This window comes from Natrix helvetica (assembly GCF_964273705.1).
Source record: "Natrix helvetica genome assembly, chromosome: 8".
In the NCBI taxonomy this organism is placed as follows: domain Eukaryota; kingdom Metazoa; phylum Chordata; class Lepidosauria; order Squamata; family Natricidae; genus Natrix; species Natrix helvetica.
In genome coordinates this window covers 15,479,068-15,504,430 of record NC_138559.1, presented here as the reverse complement: position 1 = coordinate 15,504,430, position 25,363 = coordinate 15,479,068, and the positions used below count along the sequence as shown (strand labels likewise).

At 41.0% G+C, this 25,363-nt stretch overlaps 1 protein-coding gene across 3 annotated transcripts in view; it reads left to right on the top strand.

Annotated features, from left to right (window-relative positions):
* UNC5D (unc-5 netrin receptor D) overlaps nucleotides 1-25,363 on the top strand; it is a 440,995-nt gene that overhangs the window by 132,973 nt on the left and 282,659 nt on the right. Inside the window, exon 1 of one of the 3 annotated variants that reach the window (XM_081960670.1) lies at nucleotides 17,323-17,694. The exons of the other annotated variants lie outside the window; for them this stretch is intronic. Within the exon in view, the coding sequence (XP_081816796.1) occupies nucleotides 17,604-17,694 (91 nt within the window). The 5' untranslated portion in view covers nucleotides 17,323-17,603. Of the gene's footprint in view, nucleotides 1-17,322; nucleotides 17,695-25,363 lie in introns of those variants that run through there. 3 annotated transcript variants of the gene reach the window in all.

Here is a 25,363-nt window from a genome sequence, read left to right as displayed (position 1 = left end):
ATTATGGTAATGCAAAGTGCCACTGGTTTCCAAATTGGTTACCTGTCATTGTTCCTTTATAAAGTTTTAAAAATATTTTTTATCTCACCTTTATTATTTACTGTAAATAACCCAAGGTGGTGAATATGCCCAATACCCCTTCAGCTTCCTATCATTATTTTTTCTGGATGCTTCTGTTCTATTTCTGAGGCACCGTTCCTCCTTTCTTCTGGAATTACCTAGAGAAAATTGGATTTGCTCGGTCTTTTGTTTAAACTGTCATGGCTGTTGCCATTTGCAGTATGAAAATATATCTCTACCACTTTGGGAACATGTATTTGTCAGGCACCTTGCAATATTCCTGGAGGGAAGAGTGCTTGATGATTTTTATGTGTAGCACTGGGAAATTCTAGATAGAAAAAAAAAGGAATAGAAAAGAAAAAGATTTAATATGACGTCTACTTACCCAAATTACAGTATATGAATGCATTTTTTGAAAAATATTCTGGAGTTTTTCAGAATACAGGAGATGTTAATATCTCCTCTGTTACATTATCAGTTTTATATCTATTCCCCTCAGACTTACTATATGGAAAGCTATAGTCAGCATCTCTCAAGGGGAGAGCTTAGGCAAACCCAAGATGCATATCTCTGCCCCTGAGCTGGAAAGAGCTGGAATTATTATGCAAACTGCTACTTCAGTTCTTCATCCCCAAACTTGGTTACAAGGCCCCATTCCATCAGCCAGCAAAGTAAAAATTTGGCAAAGATGTGAGAAAATTGATGTGCGGCTAACAGTCTACTACAATTTGCTGTGTTACATTTGCAGGGAGATGTTTGCATATGCAGCATTTTATACTTATGTCCTAAGTATAAGTCCTACCTACCAGAAGACTTTTGCATGAATCAACAATCAAGCTGAAGAAGGAACAGGAGTGGAGGATTCGGCTGTTGGAAAAAGCCCATGTAGCGCATGCTTCTTTCTCTTTGACAGTTGCCTGGTTTCCAATTTTTGGGGGGGGGGCAGGAATCCATGCATTAGAGAGGAAGGAAAGGCAGTCGCTAGCAGAAGCTCAGCAGTCTCTAACACATGGATTTCTCCCTCCCACCATTGGAAACCAGGTAGCTGTCAAAGAGAAGGAAGCGCGTGCCACATGGGCTTCTTCCAACAGCCAAATCCTCCATTCCTATTCTTCTTTGTCTGTTGGCAGAAGCTCATGTGGCCCATACTTCCTTCCCTTTGACAGCCGCCTGGTTATAAATTGGGGGTGGGGGTGGGGGAGAAATCCATGCATTAGAGAGGAAGGAAAGGCAGTTCCTATCAGAAGCTCAGCCTTCTCTTCTCCTCTAACGCATGGATTTCCCCCCCTCCCCATTGGAAACCAGACGGCTGTCAAAGAGAAGGAAGCATGTGCCATGCAGGCTTCTCCTAACCACCGAATTCTCCACTCCGGAAAAGGAAGTGGGTGGGCGGGGCAAGCCTGGTGCAAACAGGCGGGGCGAGAGAGCGAGAGAGCGGTGACTGGGCGGGCGGGGGCAGCTAGTGGGGGCAGGCCAGGGGAGGGATTGTTCTGGTACAGGGCCTCCAGAGGCCCCTATATAAGAACAGACACAAAATTCTTTCAAGGGGTACGCGCATACTATACCGCCTGAAAACCACCTCTGCATGTGATCCTGTCCACCATTAAACCATCTTCCCAAGCAGCCTCCATGTTTCCAGTGTCTTTTTCCCCACTTGGAACTGAGCCCACAAGGACATTTCTTCTAACGCTTTATTGAGAAGGGCAAAAAGAAAACTAACTGCACAGATCTCCCCATACAATCTTTAGGAATCAAGGAAATCCTAACATCTATCTTGCTGTTTGCATGCCTACTCTTATTTTAGATTCATTTCTACTTTTTTTTCTGTAGTTCACGTACTTGTACAGAAAAAAAGAAATCCCACACATTGCCTCAAGAGGGCTGACATGCTACTTGGCTGAGGATATAGGAAACCAGCAGTTCGGAATTGTATGGCTGCTTTCTGATTCTCCCTTTCCCTCCTCACCTTTTTCTGACCCTTGCTGTGATTCTGAACATGGCTCCTTTTGCATTTTACTTTGTTGGTGTGCTTCTGTACATTGGAAAAATGACATTCTATGAAGAATCTCAAGACAGTTAACTCAGCAATCCATTCTTTCTTTCTTTCTTTAGATATTTCATCCACAGTGAAACTCTACACAGAATGAACATAGATCACAGTGAGAGTATATGTATGCAATTTTCATGGTAATCGTTCACAAATGGTTTGCCCTTACCTTCTTCTTCCTAGGCCTGAGAGAAGAATTGGTCCAAGGTCACCCAACTGGCTTTGTGTTTAAGGTAGGACTGGAATTCATGGTCTTCTGGTTTCCAGCTTGTGCCTTCACTTCAATATACTGGCTTAGCCTGGTGGTGCAGTGGTTAGAAGACTATTGTGATTAGAAGACTCTGCTCACTGCCAGGAGTTTGATTCTGACCAGCTCAAGGTTGACTCATCCTTCCATCCTCCTAAGGTCAGTAAAATGAGGACCCAGATGGTTGGGGACAATATGCTGACTCTGTAAACTACTTAGAGAGGGCTTTAAAGCACTATGAAATAGAATATGTCTAAGTGTTATTGCTATTGCTACTATATAAAATACAGCAACACAAAGAAAGGGAGGAGGAAAATTCATGCTTAAAGCATCTATCCTTGGTAAGAAATGAAAGAAGCTAATTGTGAAATCTGAAACTTAGAATGCTGGGAGCTGAAGTTTAACTTCATATGCATAGTGACCTGACAAAATTGGAAACTGCAAAAATAAAATGCACACACCCAAAATCCAAAATGCACAAGAGCTAGGTAAGTCTGAGACATTGTAGACTGACAGCATTATCTAAAGAAATAAAAATGGTAGGTCAAGTTTCTTCAGCCCCTTTCCCAACAGCTGACTCCTTTTTAAAGTTTTGTCCAACATCACCGTATTTCTATCCATATCACTATTAGATATGAGAAAACATGCGGTCTTTGACCTGTGTTGTTTGATGCTGTTGGAAGGAACAGGTTCAGTTCCAAGCTGGGAGAAAGACACTAGAAATAACATGGAGACTGAATGGAAAGAAATACTCTGTTTAGAAGAACAGAACCAACAGACAGACAGACAGATAGACAGACAGACACAGCATGCAGTTCTGGGAGAGCTGACCCATTGGTTTGGTTTTACATGGACTTTTATACAGTTTTTTACAGCATTTTGTAATTTGGAGTTTTGTATAATTGATTTTGTCCTGTTATCTATTGCCTCTAGCCTGCCTTTCTTAATGTTTCCCCTTTTCTCAATGAATGAGGTTAAGGTCATATCTGTCCTTAATCCCATCACCTGAGGTTCTTTTGTCTCGTGAATAGACTGGCCCAATCTTTCTTAATGGGCCCAAAATTTCTGCTGGGACTATTAAGAAAGACTGGGTCTGCTTTCTACCTTTAAGAACATGTTTCTCTATTCCTCCCTTTGGGGAAATATAACATTCTGCTTCTTTAAATATTCCCCGTAGAACATTCTTCTATGGGAGTGGGGGCTTCCCACAATGCTGTTCTGCAATATTATTTCTCAAGCCAAATGAGTCAGGAATTTGAGAAGTTCAAAGGAGGATCATTTCAGAAGCATTTCTAACTCTAGGCAGGTATGATTAGAGAGGGAGGAAGAAGGCAAGGTATTTGCTATCACAAAAGCCGGACATTTCTGCTGTTGTCCCACTGTGCTCAAACAGAGTTGTATGTAATAACATTCTTTTTGTTCCTGAAGATAATCATGGGCTAGCTAAGATAACATCACAAATGTGCTTCTTTGTGATAAGAGGATCTTATCAAGCTCTTCAGCTTCTTCCACCCTTCAGCTATTTTTACTGGGAGTGCAGCACAGATAGCTTTTGAATTAAAATAACAATATAAACAATTGAGGTTACATTCAGTAACATACTTCCAGAAAAATGCTAAGGCTATCCATGGTTTTGGGATGATGTAAAAGAAAAGAAAAAAATGGAGGAAACCTATATATATATGTGTGTGTGTGTGTTGTATTTGTACTGATGGAATAAGTCCAAACACTCATCCTTGTAATTAAAAGAAACTCTCCCCTATCATAAAGCAGATATTTCATCATCTTTCATGAATGGGCTGTTTGATCCAAAGATCTGCTGGTAGAAGAATATGAAGAGATTCCAAAATTAGGGTCAAAAGGAAAAAGGAATGAAGAGTGGGTAGAAAACGCCCCTTCAACTTTCCCCATATTTCCTTCCCCTGCTAGAGAGGAATGTCTTCCCCATCATGTCTTCTTGCTGTGCCTTTGAGTTCTGTTCCTTCTGCTATTTTGGGGAGAAAGAGACAAAACAAATAAAATATTTATTGGGCAGTTCTTTTGTTTTGTCTCTTAAGTGTGAAAGTAAATGGAAGTTTGCTCTGTGGGGAAAAAAAGCTTTGGATTCAAAGTTAGTGGCTGGCTTCACAACTATCGTGTTTGATTTGTTTATTTTGATTTGGTGTCTTCGGGAAAGCCAGTTAGTTTTGGTCATTCACAGACTCTTAGTTAAACATATGTAATGGCTTAATGGCTTATGTAAGTTTAGACCAGTGTTTCTCAATCTTGGCAACTTGAAGATGCCTGGACTTCAACTCCCAGAATTCCCCAGCCAGCATTCGCTGGCTGGGGAATTCTGGGAGTTGAAGTCCGGATATCTTCAAGTTGCCAAGATTGAGAAACACTGGTTTAGACAATGGTGATTTGCAAGTCAGGGTATAATGTAGTAGGTTATTTGAGTCTAGCCAATTCGGGTATGTTCAATAGGCTATTATTAGGGAAGCCATTGCTTAGCATGATATGGAAACCTAGTTAGTGTCTCCTTCCACAAAAATACAGAAAAAGGGGTACAGTAATCCCAATGATTTCTGGCATTCACCACAGTGGTGGCTTTCAAATTTTTTGCCATCAGTTTGGTGGGTGTGGCTAGGTGGGGGGGGTTGTGACTGAGTGGGTGTGGCCAACTTGACATCAGTTACGCCCACACCCACTCAGTCACATGACCCACCACCACCAACCAAACCAGTGGCAAACAATTTTGGGGACTTTTCAGCTACCTGAGGGAAGCAGCTGGACATAGAACATCTGGCTTCTAAGTCAGGACCTGAACCACAACACCAAGCTAGTTAAACTGGTTACTGTATAGATGGAACTGATAATTTATCTCATCTCTCCCTCAAAAAACAATTTCCCAATGCTCCTTTATGAATTCTAAAGCTATCGGGGGAACAAAATTACATTATATTGTTACAAAGGAGATGTGAATGTTCGCATTACTTAAAAGGAATAAGAAAGCCACCAGCTGAATGTGCAATGGGGGGGGGGGGGGGTTAACTTGAGCTTTTTGTATTTTCAGCACATTTGCTCTGATCCAGAGTTCTCTGCTTCCCACAACTTGGGAGATTTGCTGACAGAAATCTGTGAGCAATCCTTTGATTCCAACAAGATACATAAGCCAGCTCAATTATCCCCCACAGTTTTGCCAGAACTGCTTTTCTCCCATTAGGTGTAATCCCCATTTTTTTTTTCAGAATGCACTACCCATCTAGGTTACCTTCAGAGTTCTTAGGATGGGGGCTTGCTGGATTATGATAATATTGTAAACACTTTGCAAAATAAAAAAATAATAATACTTCCCATTATGCCCCAGGGAACTGGTAGTAAGCAACTTTCAGGTTTGCTTTCAGTGCGTGGATGTGGGGTGTAGGCTTATGGGTCTATCTTCCACCTTCCATTATTAGGAGGAAAAGGAGACTTTGCAACCTTGTGCCTCTTAATATTTTATTTGGATGTATATTTTTATATTATTTCTAGCTAATTTGTATGATATTTTATTGATTTGAGTCTTTCAGTGCTGGATTTTTTGTTATTTATATTATATATTGATTTATGAAAGTCACCTTGACCGGGTATTTACTAGGGCTATGCAGTGCTTTTGATTTAGTTGCAACAAGGAGCTTTTGAATGCATGGGGCGTAAATATAGCACCTATTTGTAGTTGCAGCTGATTCAGAGAGAGAAATATTTTTTTAGGGTCTCCTTTCTCCTACCATCAAACTATCTTACTTGCAAACAGCCACCATTGCCCTTAAAGGAATTCCTTAATGAATAATGTTTCCCCCCTAGGAAGTTAAGCTTTCTCCACATTATTGTACATACTAACCAAGATGCTTTGAATTACATCACACTCATGTCAGAAGCACTGAGACACTTCTGGGTTGAAAGGATTAGCTGGTAACATCACCTTTGCCCAAGGGACACCCAGTTGGAGGCTCCTTTCATGCCCCTGGCATGAGCTGAAGTGAAGGACAGGAGCTCAACCCTGTCCCATTGTAGAACTTGGATCTTAAATGTGGGCTTGCTAGCCTCCATCCCAGCATGCTAACCATACAAGTCACCATGCTACTCAATACTTTGAATCATCTGTACTATAAACGGCTGTTAAATTCCAAGATGCCTCTTCTTCTTTTTCCACTGTTGATGCTGTGTGTAGTTTTCCTAGTACTCTGTTGTCTCATAGTTGACATCCGTTAACCACCCTCTTCTTTTACTAAGGCTAAAAAGGCTGAGAAGTAATGAAGAATGTTATTAAAGGGGGGAAATGCAGGCAGAACCACCAGCTTTAAACTTGCAATGAAGATAGCAAAGTGGTAGGGAGCCTCTGACTTTTAGCATCAATCATTAAAGAAACAATCAGTCAAGTAATATGCCACTAACTAGTTCTTGGTAGAGCAGTCATGAAGTCTTTGCAAAAGATATTAAAATACTATGATGTGTCTATACCAGTAGTGGGTTTCAAATTTTTTTAGAACTTCTTCTGTAGGTGTGGCCTGCTTTGTGGGAGTGGCTTGCCAGCCATGTGACTGGGTGGGAGTGGCTTGGCAGCCATGTGATTGGGTGGGAGTGGTTTGGCAGTCATGTGACTGGGTGGGCATGGCCAACATGTAAAATGTGGTGAAACTCACTTAACAATGCTCTTGCTTAGCAACCAAAATATTGGCTCAGGAACTCTGGCATTGAAGTGTGCAAGTCTTAAAGCTGTCAAGTTACAAGACCCTCGCACCCCTAACCCTTTAGGAAAAAAATCCCCAGGGGTGTTCAAACTTGACAACTTTAAGACTTGTGGATTTCAACTCCCAGAATTCCTCCTCCAGTCATGTTGGCTCAGGAACTCTGGCATTTAAGTGTGCAAGTGTTAAAGCTGTCAAGTTACAAGACCCTTGCATCCCTAACCCCTAACCCTTTAGAAAAAAATCCCCAGGGGTGTACAAACTTGACAGCTTTAAGACTTGTGGACTTCAACTCCTAGAATTCCTCCTCTCGCTCTTCATCTTGATGATGTGCAGATGGGCGGGGGGAAGGAGCTGGAACCGGTTCTAAACGGCACTGTAGATTTGTCGAACCTCTTCTATAGAAGAGGTTAGAACTGGCAGGAACCCACCCCTGGTCTATAACTACAAAAATCAGAATGGAGCAAGCAATGGAAGCCATTCCACAACTCAAAATAAAGCTGAACTTAAAAAGTGTGTGTGTGGGATCTACCATCTAAATATCTTTGTTGGACTAGAGTGGATAGTTTAGTAGTTCTTGACTGTTTTTGATAAAGCTAAGTAAAGTTTGGCCTGATTAGAACTTGGATGAGCCTGTAGCTTCTAGGGTATACTGGGAAGTTAAAAAGAGAATAACAAAATAATAATGAAATAAATAAGAAAAAAGAAAGAAAGAAAGAGAAAACAAGAAAAAAGAGAAAGGAAGGAAGGAAAAAAGGAAAGAAAGAAAATCAATGCCAATCAGCTTTCATTTCCATGCCAAGAAAATAGCATGGACATATCTGTGTATTTTCCAAGAACTGAGTTTAACTTGAGGGAGATTTTATTTTTTAGAACATGGATGGACAGATGGCTGCCACATGGAACGTCCATAAAATTTATGGATGGGCTCCAGATAAAGTCCAACTTAGAAGTATTTGGCATGGACACAATTGTCTTTATTCCCAGTTACATATGCTTTCTTATTTTCCAATGCCTCACTGTGATTCAAGTGGATTTTTCAATGCTTGGGGACTATACAAAATTTGTTTGGAGGACTGCTGTAGTCAAAGAGATGATGACAAAAAAATAGGAACATGGATTTTCAGGGTTTGTGTATGTGATTGTAAAAGTTTCTCGCTTTTGTTAGAAGAAAAATAAATTTAGCTCTTATTTCCCACCTTAAACTTTCTATATAAAACATCTCCCTCTTCTATATAAAACATCTCCCTCCCTTCCACAAACTTCATTGTTAAAGGAGCACCATCAAGAATTAATTATTTAACTTTCTTGATATGAAAAGGGTTTAGTGGAATTTAACTTGAGAGCACCCACTGTATGTTCTATTCCTACAGATTTTACTGCTCGTGGCTTTTCTTTTTCTTCTTTCTTTTGTCATGTTAAATATGCTGTACGGTGTTTGTCAAATGTAAGATGTGCAAATAGGCAAGAGGGAAAAAAACAAGTGCAACATTGCAAACAGTTGTTTTTCAATTTATCTCAGATTACCCAGCTTGGAAACAATATAGATTTTGGTCTTATCTAAAGTGATGATTTATGAGTACCCATATGGAGACTTTAGTTTCAAGTGAATGATGTAGAATCATTTAGAACTCTAAAGAGAGAGAAATAATGTCATCCCATATTTTCACTGTTGCAAATGAAGTTAGATCCATGTCTTTAGATAAAAGGTTTTACATCGGGTTTATTGGAACATAATAAGCTAGAATGCAACCACTATTTTCATCTTTTTGCAAAAGGTTAAGAAAACAGCACAAAGGGAAAGGAAATGTGCCCCAAATTTTGCCCAGGCTTTCAAAAGTGTTATTTGGGCATTGAAATGAAACAGCTTAATATAGATCAAAGGTAAATAAACCACATTAACTTTTGATGATGAAAGGCTGGAGGAAGAATAGAAGAGGAACTATCTGTGCAATCTTTTGACGGCCAAGTGAGACATAATGGTAGCTGATCTGGATCATAAAAGTTAGGTTTGCCACAATTACATAGGGAGACTTAACAGAAAAGGAACCATAAGGCTTAGAAGACAATTCCCCACAGCTCAGCTTTCCTAAATTTTTCTTTGGCTAAAGTGCATGATGAATGGTTGTGAGAACAGGGTGTGTCTAGTCTTAATGAAGAAAAGGACTAGGGGGGTAACATGATATCTGACGGGTGTCACAGACAAGAAGAGGATCAGCTTATTCTCCAAAGCACCTGAGAGCGGGACAAGAAGCAATGGATGGAAACTTATCAAGGAAAGATTCAACCTCGAACTAAGGAGAAATTTCCTGACAGGAATAACAATCAGTGGGATGGCTTGCTTCAAAACTCCATCATGGGAGTTTCCAAGAACAGATGGGACAGCTATTTGTCCAAAATGATATATAGACTCCCCCTTGAGCAGGGATTGGACTAGAAGACCTCTAAGGTCCCTCCCAACTCTGTTATTCTATATATTATATTCTGTATTCTAAACTCATATAGACCCTACTCTACCTTTCCAGCTCAGGTACAAATTAATTAACTTCTTCCCACAATGGCCAACAGAACAATAAGAACACCTTTAATAAAAAAAACAAATAAAAGAATCAACCATAAACCTTTCATAAGATAAGACAATACAACAATTAAAATGACAGGACTAAAGAAACATTGATACTTTTTTTTTAAAAAAGAAGCTGTTATGCTTTGAGGCAAATTTTCAAATGCAAATAAGCAAAAAGCTGGATGTAAGCATTTGAAAGTGCCTCATGCCAAACTATTCCCCTATTAATACAATGTTGTCCACATCAAGCAGAGGGAACCAAGAAGCTTCTTAGGAAGCCTTAGAAAGGCTCTGCTTTTGTTCTCTTCTCCTAGATTTGTGAGCAGGCACCAAAGATAAAAGATTTGCCTATTGCCGCGAGGCTTTAAATGGTCTCTACTCTTGTCAATTCTTTAGATGATGGTAGTGGTGGGTTTCAAATTTTTTTAGAACGTCTTCTGTAGGTGTGGCCTGCTTTGTGGGAGTGGCTTGCCGGCCATGTGACCGGATGGGAGTGGCTTGCCAGCCATGTGACTGGGTGGGAGTGGCTTGCCAGCCATGTGACTGAGTGGGAGTGGCTAGGCAGTCATGTGACTGGGTGGGGGTGGCCAACTTGTAAAATGTGGTGAAAATCACTTAACAATGCTCTGGCTTAGCAACCAAAATGTTGGCTCAGAAACTCTGGCATTTGAAGCGCACAAGTCTTATTAAAGTTGCCAAGTTACAAGACCCTTGCACCCCTAACCCTTTAGAAAAAAATCCCCAGGGGTGTTCAAACTTGACAGCTTTAAGACTTGTGGACTTCAACTCCCAGAATTCCTCCTCTCGTTCTTCATCTTGATGATGTCCGGACGGGCGGGGGCAGGGAGCTGGAACGGGTTCTAAACGGCACTGTAGATTTGTGGAACCTCTTGTGTAGAAGAGGTTAGAACTGGCAGGAACCCACCCCTGGTAGCACCCCATTCATCATTTGAAACAATAAGCAGGATCAGATCTGGTTGTGCTTGAATAACATACCACCAAGAACTATTAGGGCTGTAGACTAGACTTGGACATTAAACTAGGAAATAAAAGCATCTTGGAAGCCTGTTTCCACATTAGTCCCAAAAGAGCTTCCTAGAATTTTGCTTGATAGACGGGTGGCCTTAGAGAAATTTGATGAATGGATGAATGAAAGAACAAATGAATGGCATGCATGCAGATTTATATCTTTCATGGTGACGCCGTTTTTACCAGTGACAAGACTCGTCTCCCTGGCTGAGCGCACACCAATTTAACTGAAATATGGGTTAGAAAAACACAGTTCCTAAATTCACGTACCATGGTGTGGCAAAATAAATTCCTTATGTGGAGTCAATTGCCTCTTATCTAAGCATTGTCTAGTCTGCCGCCTGCCAAGGACATTCCCACATGCCGTTTACACACGCACATAAGGTAAAAACTTCTTTAACAGTGAGGACAATTGGCACACTTGCTTTCAGAAGTTGTAGGTGCTTCATCACTGGAGGTTTTTAAGAAAAGACTGGGCGGTCACCTATCTGAAATGGTATAGGGCTGTGATGGCAAACTCCTGGCACATGTGCCAGAGGTGGCATGCAGAGCCCTCTCTGTGGGCCTGCGTGCCATCGCCAGCTGCATTTCCGGGTTCCGTCGTGCGCATGTGTGCTGGCCAGCCACTCTCTTCCAGGTTTTGTCATGCGCATGTGCACTGGCCAGCTGGTATTTGCATATGTGCATGATAGCAATGGTGTGCATGTGCGCACAGCCAGCTGCTCTCTTCTGGGTTCCATCACACGCATGCACGAAGAATAGCTGGCCTGTGCGCATGTGTGCGACGGAACACAGAAGAGAGTGGCTGGCCATGTGTGTACGTGCACAGGACCATCTGACTGGCACGCATGTGCACAACGGAACCTGGAGGTGCAGCTGGCCGCCATGCACATGCGTACCAGCCAGCTGCTCTCTTCCAGGTTTCAGTGCTCTGGCATGCATTAACACATGCATGTGCACACATGCAATCCTGTGTTTGGCACTCCGTGTGAAAAAGGTTAGCCATAACTGGTATAGGATCCCCTGCTTGAGCAGGGTGTTGGACTAGAAGATCTCCAAGGTCCCTTCCAGTTCTGTCCTGATTGATTGATTGATTGATTGCTACCTATTTAAATGGCAAATCAGAAACTGGATTGTCAGGTTCCCATGTGCAAGGATTCAGGTTTGAGCCTTAACATCTGTGATCCTTTCTTGATCTGAATAGGTAGCATTTGGTTAGATGAGGGGTCCTCAAACTATGGCCCCTGGGCTGGAAGCAATTTATCCAGCCTGCATGACGGGGATGGAGACTTCCTCTGGCCCCATCGTGCTTGGCCAAAGGTTAGAGGGCAGGTGATACAGTGAGGCTCGGATGCCTTTTAGGGCTGGCTCTTTGTTTCTGAGCAGCGTCCAGGCAGGAGGCCCAAGAGAAAGCACCTGCTCAGGACACACAGCCCTCCAGGAATTCTTTTGGGTTCCTTCTTCTCAAGCTTGGGAGCAGTTTGTGGTCGATTTGAGTGAAGGAAAAAGAAGACAAGCAGACTGATACTGGTCTCCTGAACAGCAGTAAAAAAATTTGAAACCTACGCCTGGACTCTATGTATTGCATCAATATCGTATCTTGTAAAGGGGACATCTGGAAGGATCGAGGTAGCCCAGTCCAATATTTCTTGCATCAACTTTGCTTCATTTTCTTTACTTTTCTCCAGATACCCACATATCCATAAATCTGAGTGGCACTGACGGTCCTGTATCTCAATCAAGTCCTTTTTCACCTAATGCATCATAATCATTTGGCTTTTTAAACTAGAGATTGGAGAAGATTGAAGAACCCTACCTTGTTCTCTAATCTTAGTCTTCACTTCGTATCACATCCTGACCTTATTTCACCAAATATGTTATTCTTATATCCATGTTATCCATGTTATCATTTATTTGCTTCAAATCCTCCTCCATATTTTTCTTCATTTCTCTTAACTCTTGTAAGAGACTATCAAATTTGTCTGATTGAGTCAGTGATTTCTCAGGAGATTTTTTTCCCTCACTTCCATTTCTAAATCTTTTTCAACACGAATCAGGCATCTCTGAAGGTCTGAAGCCTACTTTGGGTCTTTGCCAAACACTTTCCACTTTTGCTACATTTTGACACCTGACCATCCAAAAAGAGTTCTTGACCTTTTAAGAGTTTTACAGTCTATAGTTCATAAATGTCCCTTCCTCCTTCGTCTCGTCCTTATTAGCTTATCTCCAAAAATGCAACTTAATAAAACTAAATAAATTCAATGGCAGCAGTTAACTTTATTATACACACCTTATCAATTCTATGTCTTAAAAGTATTTAATTCTTCACCTTCTCCAGGCCTCGACACTTTGACTGAAAGAAGGGAGTGATGGGCCTTCACAATATATACTCATAAATCAGCTAATATCTTCTCGGCTGTACTCCTTTAAACTCTTTCCAAGTTCTTTCTCAATCTTCAGTCAAAGGGCCCTTCCTCTCCCATCTGCCTTCAAAGGCTTCTCAAGATTCTTAATCAAACATTAAACCTCAAAGCTTATCTGAAAAAAATGTCTGATTCAAAGTCAAATGCAATCCAATCTTCAGGAGAAAAGCAAGGGAAATAACTTATGTTTCATAATCTCTCAAATTTCATCATCTTTAGATGGGTGTTATATTTTTTTAAATCCATTCTCTGTAATGGTCTGGAGGAGGCAGAAATTCAGACTCCATCGTCCATTCTGGCAAGCCCCCCCCCCCCATGTAATATCTTCTAATAGGAGTTACTGCTGAGCTAAAATCTGTCTTCTGGTTTTCTAAGAACTTTGTTTCTCTATGAAAAGGGCTACTTGTTTTTTTTTCTGCTTCATTCTGAGTGCTTTGCAATTGTGTTTAAAAATATTTGCATTTTTGTTGTGAGGTAGCTGACTTTGCATTATATTGTCAAGGTCAGATATTTCACTCTGCAACTTCCCTTGTGGCTGGAAATGTATGGATTAGTCAAGATCTTCTTGTCAGTTTTGCAAGACTTCATGTATTCTGCCTATTTTTCCAATTAAAAAAAAAACATTTACTGAACATTTACTGCAATTTGCAACTTTGCCTAGCATATCCAGTTGTGTACTCAACTTTCTACTGAAGATTTTTTTAGAAGGAAGGGAGGGGAAACATTCTTAATATACAGTATGTGTTTCTTTTTCCAAATACAACTTTGTCAATGTAGACTTCTTTTTTTAATACAACTTTGCCAAACAAAAGTTTGGGGTGGTGTAAAATGTCACCACTGGGATAATGTTTACAAGTTTATGATCCAGAAAATTGGATCTACAGAATTCAGAGAGTTGAAGTCCACGCACGTTAAAGTTGCTGAGGTTGAGAATCACTGGTTTAGGCAACCACTGTTAGTTACAAGTCTATAGAAGAGAGTATTTGTTGCTCATGGTTGAACTGTGGGTTCCTTGGTGTTCTATGACCCAGGATGCTACCTAGTTTGAAACCTCTGCAAGTAAACCACCAAGCTAAGAGAGCACCAAGGAACCCACAACTATAATCCTGTTTCCAATCAGCACCTTGGATAGCTCCTGAAGTGAAAGTTGAATATTTGATTCTCACCAGGTTTATATTCAGCATCAAAACTAACACCAACCACAGCATGGAAGCACGGCAACATTGGAAGATGTGGAGAGACCTGGCCTGTAGAATTGCAGAGACATAACTGCATGGATATCCTCCTCCTCCTCCTCCTCCTCCTCCTCCTCCTCCTCCTCCTCCTCCTCCTCCTCCTCCTCCTTCTCCTCCTCCTCCTCCTCCTCCTCTTTCTCCTCCTCCTCCCTTACAAGTCATGTATAGGTAGAAAATATAACATTTCATGATTTCATGATAGAAATTATTTCCCTCTATTCCAGCATGCAACCTGCGGCATAAAAATTTGGTTAAACAAGTTTAAGAATGTCACTGATGCATAATGAGTAGCATGCTAAAACTATGGGAGTTTCTGGTGTAATTGTGGGACAATGGACAAGCTCATTGCTTGCCTGAGTCCACTTCTTTGCTGCTAAAACCCACATAGATTATACAATGGGTGCTTCAGAAATGATTGATTCTCTGAGTTTTCTGAACACATAAGAGTTCAGATCATTTCTTTGGTTGAAAAGCTCCAACATCTTTCTGATTTCTATGTGTGCTTTGAAAAAAATAGTTGGTATTGCTTTAAGGAATTATCTTATTAAAATAAATTTAGGCAAGTACATTTAGGCAAGAAAATTCCCACAATTGCTGCCACTTACCAAGCTCTATCGTATATCCAAAGTTTTTTGCCCACACTGTCATTGTTACCTTTACTTGTTCTTCTTCTAATTTAATATGTAATAGATAATTATACCATAGCGTAAGGTTCTACATTTAGGCAACAAAAACAGGTACAGTATAGATGATACCTTGCTCAGTAGTAGTAACTGTGAAAAGGATCTTGGAGTCCTAGTGGACAACCATTTAAATATGAGCCAGCAGTGTGCAGCAGCTGCCAAAAAAGCCAACACAGTCCTAGGCTGCATCAACAGAGGGATGGAATCAAGATCACGTGAAGTGTTAATACCACTTTATAATGCCTTGGTAAGGCCACACTTGGAATACTGCATTCAGTTCTGGTCGCCACGATGTAAAAAAGATGTGGAGACTCTAGAAAGAGTGCAGAGAAGAGCAACAAAGATGATTAGGGGACTGGAGACTAAAACATATGAAGAACGGTTGCAGGAACTGGGTATGTCTAGTTTAATGAAAACAAGGACTAGGGGAGACACGATAGCAGTGTTCCAATATCTCAGAGGTTGCCACAAAGAAGAGGGAGTCAAACTATTCTCCAAGGCACTTGTAGAACAAGAAGCAATGGGTGGAAACTAATCAAGGAGAGAAGCAACTTAGAACTGAGGAGAAATTTCCTGACAGTTAGAACAATTAATCAGTGGAACAACTTGCCTCCAGAAGTTGTGAATGCCCCAACACTGGAAGTCTTTAAGAAGATGTTGGATAGCCATTTGTCTGGAACGGTATAGGGTTTCCTGCCTAAGCAGGGGGTTGGACTAGAAGACCTCCAAGGTCCCTTCCAACTCTGCTATTGTATTGTATTGTATTAAATGCAGTTCTGAAAGCAGAGCATCTTTTTCTAGCTTAGGCAAAAAGCTGAGAAAAGGTAGACAGCTTTATTGAATAACAGAGAGGTGTTACACTAACAGGAAGTGTAAAGTTAAATGGTTTTTGCAGTAAACAACACATGCACACATGCCTTGAGAACAAGTTATAAATAGTAACATCGTCATAGGTAATTTAATGAGGGAAATTTCAGGTTGAGTGATTATATTTGGAAACACCTTAAACTTGCTTAATTTTAACTTGTATGTGTTAGAATGTTTTACAGAGATAGCCCATTTGGTTAACTTAATGACAGGTTAAATCACATACAGTACATAGAGAGCCAGTGTGGTATAACAATGAAAGCAACATGCTAGGATTTGGGAGGCCATGAGTTCTAGGCTTGCCTTAAGCACAAAGCAAGATAAGCACAAAGCAAGACTGACCTTTGGCCAGTCATTCTCTCTCAGCCCTAGGAAGGAAGCAATGGCAAACCACTTCTGAAATCTTACCAAAAAAAACCCCCACCTGCAGATAGTCACCTGATTCGAAGATACCAAAAACCACACAAATGGATTCATAAAGTAGTCTGATTATTTATTTCTGCTTCTGTGCAGAAAAATTAATGAGATAGAAAAGAGAATTAGAGTAGACACAGAGAGAAAAGGGGTAAAAAGGAAAAGAGAATAAAGGGAAAAGAAGTGGAAATAAAGAAGCAAATGGGGGGGGGGAGGATAAAAGTTTAGCTTATTGCATTGCAACCTTATCACAACTAGGGTAAAGATGCCCTCAAGGTCAAGCTCCAGTAACACCGAAGCACCTTTAACTGCAAGTGCCAATTTTCCTCCCAGTCCAAATGAACTCCTGATGGCATCAAGGGTGCAACCTTGTAGATACTTTGGCAATTGTGAAAGCGCCTGGCCTTATTGGGAGACGTTTTCCATTATCCTGTTTCCCGATGGAGTTTTATCTATGGTCACCTATCCAAGTATCAATCGAATAGAAGCCTTTTTAGCCCTTCCCAAACCCAGCCTAGGTCAACTCAACCAGCCAGTAGTCCGAAGGCAAACAAGGCAGGACTTGTATTGTCTTTTGTATTGTCTTTTGTATAAATGTATTGTCTTTTAAATTCGGTTTGGTTTTTTTGGATATGGATTTAATCTTTTTTTTTAACTTTTGGGATGTGTGTTTTTTAATGTTGTACGTCGCCCTGAGTCTTTTGGAGAAGGGCGGCATATAAATCCAAACAAACAAACAAACTTGCCATTTACTCAGCGGTTAGTTCCGCGGTGTCTTTCAGCGCTGTCTTATGAGGATGGCTGGTTTTTTTTTTTTTTTTTTTTTTGAGGGGGTGCGGGGCGGGGCAGAAGGAAAGAAACTGGAACCGCAGCCGGCGTCACTTCCAAAGCCCTCTCCAAGTGAAGGACGCTAGAAACCACAGCCGGCTCCGAAGAGGCAGCAAGCGACTGCAGCAGCGGCCAGCCGAGGCTCGTAGGCTGCCGCCGCCGGCGAAGGCAAGCGCAAAAGGGAACCGGCGAGAGCAAAGCTGCCCAGCGAGTTGGTGACAACTCTCGCTTTTGGCTTCGCTTTCCGGCCCGCCCCTCCCCTTCAGCCGCTGGCTCCGCCCAGCCCTCGCCTAATTGGCTGTCGGGGAGGAGGGAGTCTAATTGGGATGCAGGCGCGCGATTGCTCGGCTTTAGTCTAGAGCCGGGCGGCGGGTGGGTTGCTACCGCCGCTGCCGCCTTACACTGGAAAGGCAACGTCGCATTCCCGGAGTAAGCCAGCCAGCCAGCCAGGCAGGCAGAGTTCGCCCTCTCTTCCCGCTCTTCTTTGCCATCGCCATGGGGGCTGGCAGCCTGGACGGCAGGACCGCACCTTGCGTCTGTCTTGGATTGTTGTTTGCACTGCTCGGCGGAGCCGGGACGCTGCGAGGTGAGTAGGAGACCCGCGCGAGGTGATGGACACAGAAAGGTGTTGCCTTTGCCGGAGAGGATCCGGGGGAAGGGGGTGGGGGAGGCGAGTGGGCTTCTGCCTGGGCGAGCAGGTGGGTAGAAGGGTTGCAAGTTGGCCTGGAGAGCCTTTCCTTCTGTCCCCCCCCCTCGCCCCCTCCCCCCTCCAGTAAGTTCTTCCAAACCCCAGTCTACAGGTTGTCACGCTCGACGGCCAGGTTGTCGGATGCCTCTTTGCGGTCAGAGAGAGCAGCGTTGCAACCCACGCCAAGTCCTCCTTTCTTGCCTTCCGCCAGCCCAACGGAGGAGAAATACCTGCGGTCTGGATCGCTCTCTTTCTCTTCGCTTGCTTTCTCTCCCGTCTCAATCCGAGTTTGGGGGCTCCGGTCGGATTTAAAGGCATGTGTACAACAAGCTGCTCTCGTCCTGCGGTGGCCGAAGGAAGGGCGATAAGCGATGGGATCAGGGACCGCCGTCCTTCCGAAGCAGGAAAGCCGAAACGTGGAGGGCTGGGCGGTGCGCTGGCTAGCTTGTAATCCTGCCATTTTTCCCGAGATGTTGGTAAGCAACACCCCTGGGTTCGGATGTTGGGCACTTGACACAGGAGTCTGTGGCTTGGGTTCTCGGAAGCACGTGTGAACGGATCTTCTGGATTAGCCTTGGGTGTATGCTTCCCTGAGAGTAAGCCGCGTTGTGGCCATTACTTCGGAGTAAACGTGTGTTGGACCGCAACGCTGGCTAGCTCCCGGATACCGTTTGAGGATGCTGTGTTTAGTTCCTGTATTTCTAAATATGCCTGCTGAGTTTGCAGCAGTAACAAAAAACCGGATTCCTGACAACTCTACAGCTACTCCCTGCTTGGAAAGCAGGGCTAGGTTTTCTAAGCCGTCGGGGCGTGGGTTTATCTCTCTTGACGGTTGCTACTACCTCTGGTTCGTTCCATGCGTTGGGTATTGGGTATAAGACAAATAGATATTGCTAGATCTATGGATTTGCATCAGAAGGGATGGAATGCGATACTTTGGGAAAAGATGAAAGCATGATGTATTATATTATCTAGTATTTTAGTTCTCTCCATGTGTTCAGAAGACTCCCTACTTGCCGCTTTGATTTCTTGTAATTGAAAAATGTCAGGCTTTATGTAAAAAACAAACAAACAGAACTATGACCCTCTGACTGAAATAAAATTGAAAGGTTGTCACCCAATGAGATATTTATAGTGAGGCTCGGTGTTTGAATATGTATGTGGAGTGAAATAGAAAAAATCTTGCCCTCTAGTATATTGCAGAACAAAATAGGGGTAAAATGTGTGTAAAGGACTTGACCTTTCAAAATCTCAGGGTTTTTTCCCCCCTCCCTTCTAAAAATGCTTTTGCCTTCCCTTAAGATTCAGAGGCTCTTTCATTGCACTGGCTGTTTAGACATTGTATCTGTTTCTGATGGAATTTTTTTGTGGGGACCTTAGTGTGATAGGTAGCAAAGTTTTTGGCTTCACTTTGCTGTCCTTTCCTACTTGAACTTGTGTTAGTGTTTAGATGAAGCACAAGGCTGGAGTGTTTAACCCAGCTGATGACCCATTTGATTAGTATATTATAGTTTAAGAAGTTGTCTTAGAACCATTGCATCCCAAACACAATTCCTGTTGTGATGGGTTCAGAATAGTTCCCCTATATCTGTTATTAGACTGTATGTTGACACATAGAAGGACATACACATATAGACCAACAGCATGGCTCAGCATTAAAACCTATTTGAATGTATGTGCTTTATATCAACTTTGGCTGTCTTGTCTTACCATAAATTTTTAATAGGCAATTTAAAGTCAATTGAGGAATAGAAGCCAGAAAGCCACTAAATTCATCTAGGATGGATTAATTTCAGGATTCAGAGAAAGCTAACTTTGAGGTCATACATATAAAGTTCGTAAGTGCTCTCACTCTCTGTAAAATATTGTTCTCTGCCCCACTCCCATTCGTGCAAAAACCGTGTGCACACCCAAAAGCACACATCTCCTTCCAAAACTAGATGGTACTTTACAGTTCTGAAGAAAACTGCAATGTTTAATAAATTGGATCAGTTGGATAAAATGTGTTTTGATGAAATAATGCCATTGATTAATTGTGATGGAGGTATGGTAGCTGCATTAGACCACATCAAGTGATTTCTCTATCCATCTTGAAACTGTCTTTTTCAGCTGACAGCTGCTCTTCAAAGCTTTGCACTGAGGCCTTTCTCATCACCTGCTCTCCGACCCACTCTAACTTGAGATGTTTTTCATTCAAAGTATATCCTGTCTTAAAGCATTGTACCTTCCTCCTCTTAACGGAATTAAATACATTTTGCATGTTTTGAAAGAAGTACTTGGCTCTCCATTCCCACACATATAGGGAGCTTTCCTTGTTATCTCCCCTTACAACTCAGAAAAATGTCAGAACAGGAGTTGGGCATAGAATTATGCTTGCTGAAAGGGACAATGGTGGTAGAACAAAGAATGGGAAAAATACTACCCCCAACTCTTGAAGTCCTGGCTGATAGAAAGACAGCTAAATCTTGCAGCCCCTGTGTTTTTCTTGGTGCGGCTTGTCAAACTCAGATCTTGCAAGAGGCAGAGTTATTCCAGCTTAATACTGATAAAAGAGTGCAAAACATCATCTATCAAGGCTTAGTGGGCACTTAGTTTCAGGTGCCTACAGAAAAAGACATGGGGCGATTGCCTGGTAAACAGGATATTTACATGCTTGCTGAAAATGAGAAGAGGCCCAACTGGTTCTGCTGAATTCTTAAAGAATTTTGTTTTGTTGCTTGAAAGACCTTGAAAAACCCAGTATCTTAAGCATTAAACCTTTCAAATGCTTGGGATATAGAGAATTTTGGAACACTATGAACTGTATTTCTTTTCCTGCAGTATCATGGTATTTTGATTTTATGATGGTAAGGGGAGAAGAGAATGAGGGGCTTTCCGAAGACGTTAGTTACGCTTGCTGTGATCTAATTTTCATTGTTACGATTTCACTGACAAATAAATAGAAAGTAGCTTGGAAGACAAATATATAATTGGATTTTCAGTGTGACAACAACCAAATGTATACACACACCCCCTTCCCGATTACTATTTTAGTCATATGCAGATAGAGAGGAATGCAAATCCTATATGGGTGACTTTTACATTTATGATAATAATACACACCCAACAGACTCATTCACTGGAGGGTGCACAAATTTGTGAGGTCAGACTAGTGTTGGAGTGCAATTTCCTTTCTCTCTAAAGTTTTGATTACATGATGCCAATGGCTGTTTAACATTTACACTTTTTGAAAGCATTTTGCAACTTCTGTTTGACTTGTCCATGCAATCAACTCAAGCATCCTTTATCCTGATTTTGCTGGTGGAAAAGGAGAGCAAACTCATATCAAATCATCACATCATTCATATCAAATATTTGATATGATTAGACTAAAACTATAACATTCAAATATAGCTCTATATTTCTATACTTCTCAAAGATGAGTTTAAATTCCAATGCAAGTAGAGGCATGTGGATAGACTTGATGAGTCATTAATTGGGAAAAAAAACAAAAAACCACCAGTTAGATTTTGGATTCTCATAGAGTGTTGTTGGATGCCTCCTTTGGTGGTCTTGGTACTCTTTGTTCCATAAGACTTTTCACTTTGTTATTGGTTACCAAGTGGATTGTTGCCAGGCAAGAAAAATCAAGGCCACACATTAAATTCCAGTTAAATTATTTATTGCTCATGCGATATACAACAATCTAGTCAACCAACTATCAGCATTAATTGGTGGTAGATAATTCACAGAATTCAAGAGAGCATAAAGACTCCAGTCTGATTCCTCTCTTTGACTCTACTACATCTTCTCCCTCTTCTACATCTGTGGCCATTTATTTCATTCCCCCATAACAGTTAAGGCAGCTACATATAATTACACATATGTTCATGAGCAAAAGAAAGACTTGGGACTGCTGACACAGATGACAAGATGACACAGGTGACATTTTCACAGAGGACGTTTTCAAAACTGATGATTTTCAATAGGAAATCCATTCTGAAAAATTAGATGTAATCTTTATTGTTGGAACTTGGGAAGTGAACCCATATTCCAATCTGCTGTTTTGGTTGACTTTAATTGCTTCATAGTTAGGAAGGGTTATTTTGGTTCAAAATGAAGCAGGACTCTAAAATGTAGTTTTCTAGAGTATTGTTGGTTGTATGAAAATAAACCATGGTCCTGCGGCTTGCCACATTTCCTTGGAGAATGTATAAGTTGTCATTTTTAAAGCCATGCTGATCCTTGCTCTAATGCCTGAAGCATACATTATCACTTTAAAGCACCTATTGTTGGATTGTTCCAGGTCCAAGTCAATGATAGTTTCTCATCTTGCTTTTGTTTTGTTTTATAATGTCAAATCAGAGGTGGCTTGCTCCCGGTTCGGGCCGGATTGGGTGAACCGGTAGTAGCGACAGTGGGAGGCTCTGCTCATCCGCCTGAATGCTTCTACACATGCGCAGAAGCATTGCATGTGCACACAAACTGGTAGTAAAAAAAATTGGCAACCCACCACTGTGTCAAACGTATGTGTGAGAGAGATGTGCACAAATGGTAATGTTTGCTTATTGGGATATACGAACATCAATCAGGCTTCTTTCATGCAGAAAGTTCCAATGCCCCCCCCCCCTTTTTTTTTTTCTTTTTAAAATCCTACAGCTATAGAACACAGGAGGAGGAACCAGTTGGATCATTAATCTTAAAACATTTCTTATTCTCATGGGGATAAATATCAGACCAATAGTTTTTATACATTTTCATGAGGCTGTTTTCGGTATATCCTGTCTGTACTATACTATGACTAATATAATCTTTATTCTACTGCTTTCCCCCACCCCGATATACTAATATAGATAATGATTTATGGGTTGGGAAATGTTATCTTACAATGCCTCTTGGGTTTTACCATTTTTAAGATTGTAATGTTGTGGTGATCTGGTAGGTTGATCAGAGTAGAAGGGGTTTAGACTTGAAGGATGCAAAATATTAAAATTAAGGATGCAGTTGTTCTGAGTATTCATCTCTGAGACTCCATTTATAATGATTGTGACAGCATACAAATACAGTTGGTTATTTGAGTCCTTGTAGGCATCCTTCTGGACACATTTCTTGTTAAAAGACAGCCTGGGAGCTATCTGTAATTACACCATACATGTGCAATCTCTCCCATTTCTCCAGTATAGTATGGTCCATATAGAGTAATTGGATATCTAGATTGCAGTATGTGACATTGTGTTTTCCTGATGCTGAAATATAGGTCCCAGGATCATTTTCCAGGTTGGTTAGGGCTAATGTCCAAAACATTAGAAAACATTGATTTGCCTTCTGCAACATAAAACAAATCATGTTGTCTGTAAGTACTGTGATTCTCCTTTTCAATATTAACTTCCAACAAACAGGATGTTGTTGGCTAATATAATAACTTCCCTAGCCAGATGTACTATGCAAGCAAAAGGAGTAGGCGATCAAATGCTAAAATGGAAAATTACTTATACTGAGTAGGTTCCCCTGAGGAAACTCGATACTTTCTTTCTTTCCCCCTCTTTTCTCTGCATTTTAGACCAACTTGCAAAGGGAAATTCAAAATCTGAGCTACAGAATAGAATCTCAACACCAGAGGCTGCTGTTTCTGCTGCTTTGTGTACTGCCTCTGCTTTTAGTAGAGCAGGTGGCAGGCTTCATTTTTGCAAGATTCTGTTAATGTAGCCTTAATAGTAAAGTAAAAAATAGCTAATCTGATTGTATTTCCTGTCTGGACTACCTGGGAAGGCTGACATCAATTTTTCAAGTTTGAAAGTACAAATATCCCACTGTCTCCTTTATAGACTGAGAACGTAAGGAAGAGGTCTCTTCTAAGACTCCTTCTCCTCCCCCTATGCAGCTGTGGACTATGCTCTTGCTTATCTGACCATTCCTTAGGTAGCATCTCTTTCTTCCATCCCCCAGGGACATTCTTACATACCATTACAGAATGTGAATCAACACTACTATAGCCCCCAAACATGAAATTATAGACTGCTTTGAGATAAAAATTGTATTTTATTCAGTCTTGCCCAGACTTCAGTTCCAGTATTGTGTCTTCCTCTGAATGCCAATTTTTAAGAAGGATTTAGGTAACTAAAGTCAGTTCATAGAAGAGCAATAACAATGATCAGGGGACTGGGAACTAAGTGTTATGGAGCGAAGTAAGAAAGCCTGGCCTTGAGCAGAGATGACCAAAAGGGTTTTAGATGTCCTTCTTCAAAGAATCTCATATATCCTATCGTAGTTCACGTCCTGTCCTCTAACATCCCGGTGGAACCAATTATCCACCCCTTTACTGTATGTGTTCAGGCAGACTGCTATCTACCATGGCTTTAATTGGAGTTCTTAAACTAAGCAGAGGGCTTGATAGTTTTAAATGGCCCCTTGGAACTCCATGGTTCTAGTATCATTCTTGTGTGGTTGTTTTACTATCAGGTAAACTTGGTTAATACTATATACTGTATTCATTCTATATTTGTATATGTGCTCCATTGCATTTTCTCATTTTAAAATTTTGCTAATTGGTAGCTAATCTCATGGATGCTTGGTCATGTTCTTTTAAAATACATTAAATTCAGCTCAGATTATATTATGTGTTGGGCACAATTTTTTGTTGAATAGAATTAATACTTTTGCAAGTTGGTGAGAACAGTAAGTCAAGTTTCATCTTATCATTCTCCTAGGAGAGTTGAAATAAATACAACCAACACTTTAAGTGAAGTTCGTATGAATCCCAATCATGGGTAATCAATAATTTTTTTTCTGATGAATCTATGATCAAGATATAATTGCCTTACTTATTTGTTCAGTTCACATTGCTTCTGATATTGAAGTGGGACCATCTTCTGTATCCAATGTTACAGCATATTGGTTGGTGGCCAGAACATGTTGAAATGGTAATTCCATAGAATATATCTTATACAGGGCAGTAATTCTTTTCAAAGTCATTGGCAATTCACCTTTAGTATATAATATCTCTGACAGAAGGAAAAAAATTCTCATATATTCTATTGAATTACAGATAGTCCTTGATTTGCAACCATTTGATTTATGACCATGGAAGTTACAAAGGCACTGAAAAAAATGACATGACTGTTTTAACATTCCTGTGGTCATGTGCTCAAAATTTGGATGCTTGGTAGCTGCTACGTATTTAGGGGTTATGTAATCACCTTTTGCAACCTTCTGTCAAGCAAACTAAATGGGGAAGCCATTTTCACTTAACAACCATGTTACTAAGTTAACAATTCAGTGATTCACTTAACAACTGTGGCAAGAAAGATCATAAAATGGGACAAAACTCAGCTGTCTTACTTAACAACAAAAATGGGCTCAATTGTGGTGATAAATCAAGGACTTCCTGATTTATTTTATGCACCTCTAATATAGATGGAGATCAGCAAATCCCGGTTGCCTTTGATCTTGAACACAACAGCCAGATAACTGTAAACTCAGCAAATGGCAGGGAAATACTTTGAATTTCAATGTAGATTTGAGCATTGGTGTATGTGGATTAATATATAGGCACTGATTGCAGCAGACAGATATTCTGCCATGGTTATTA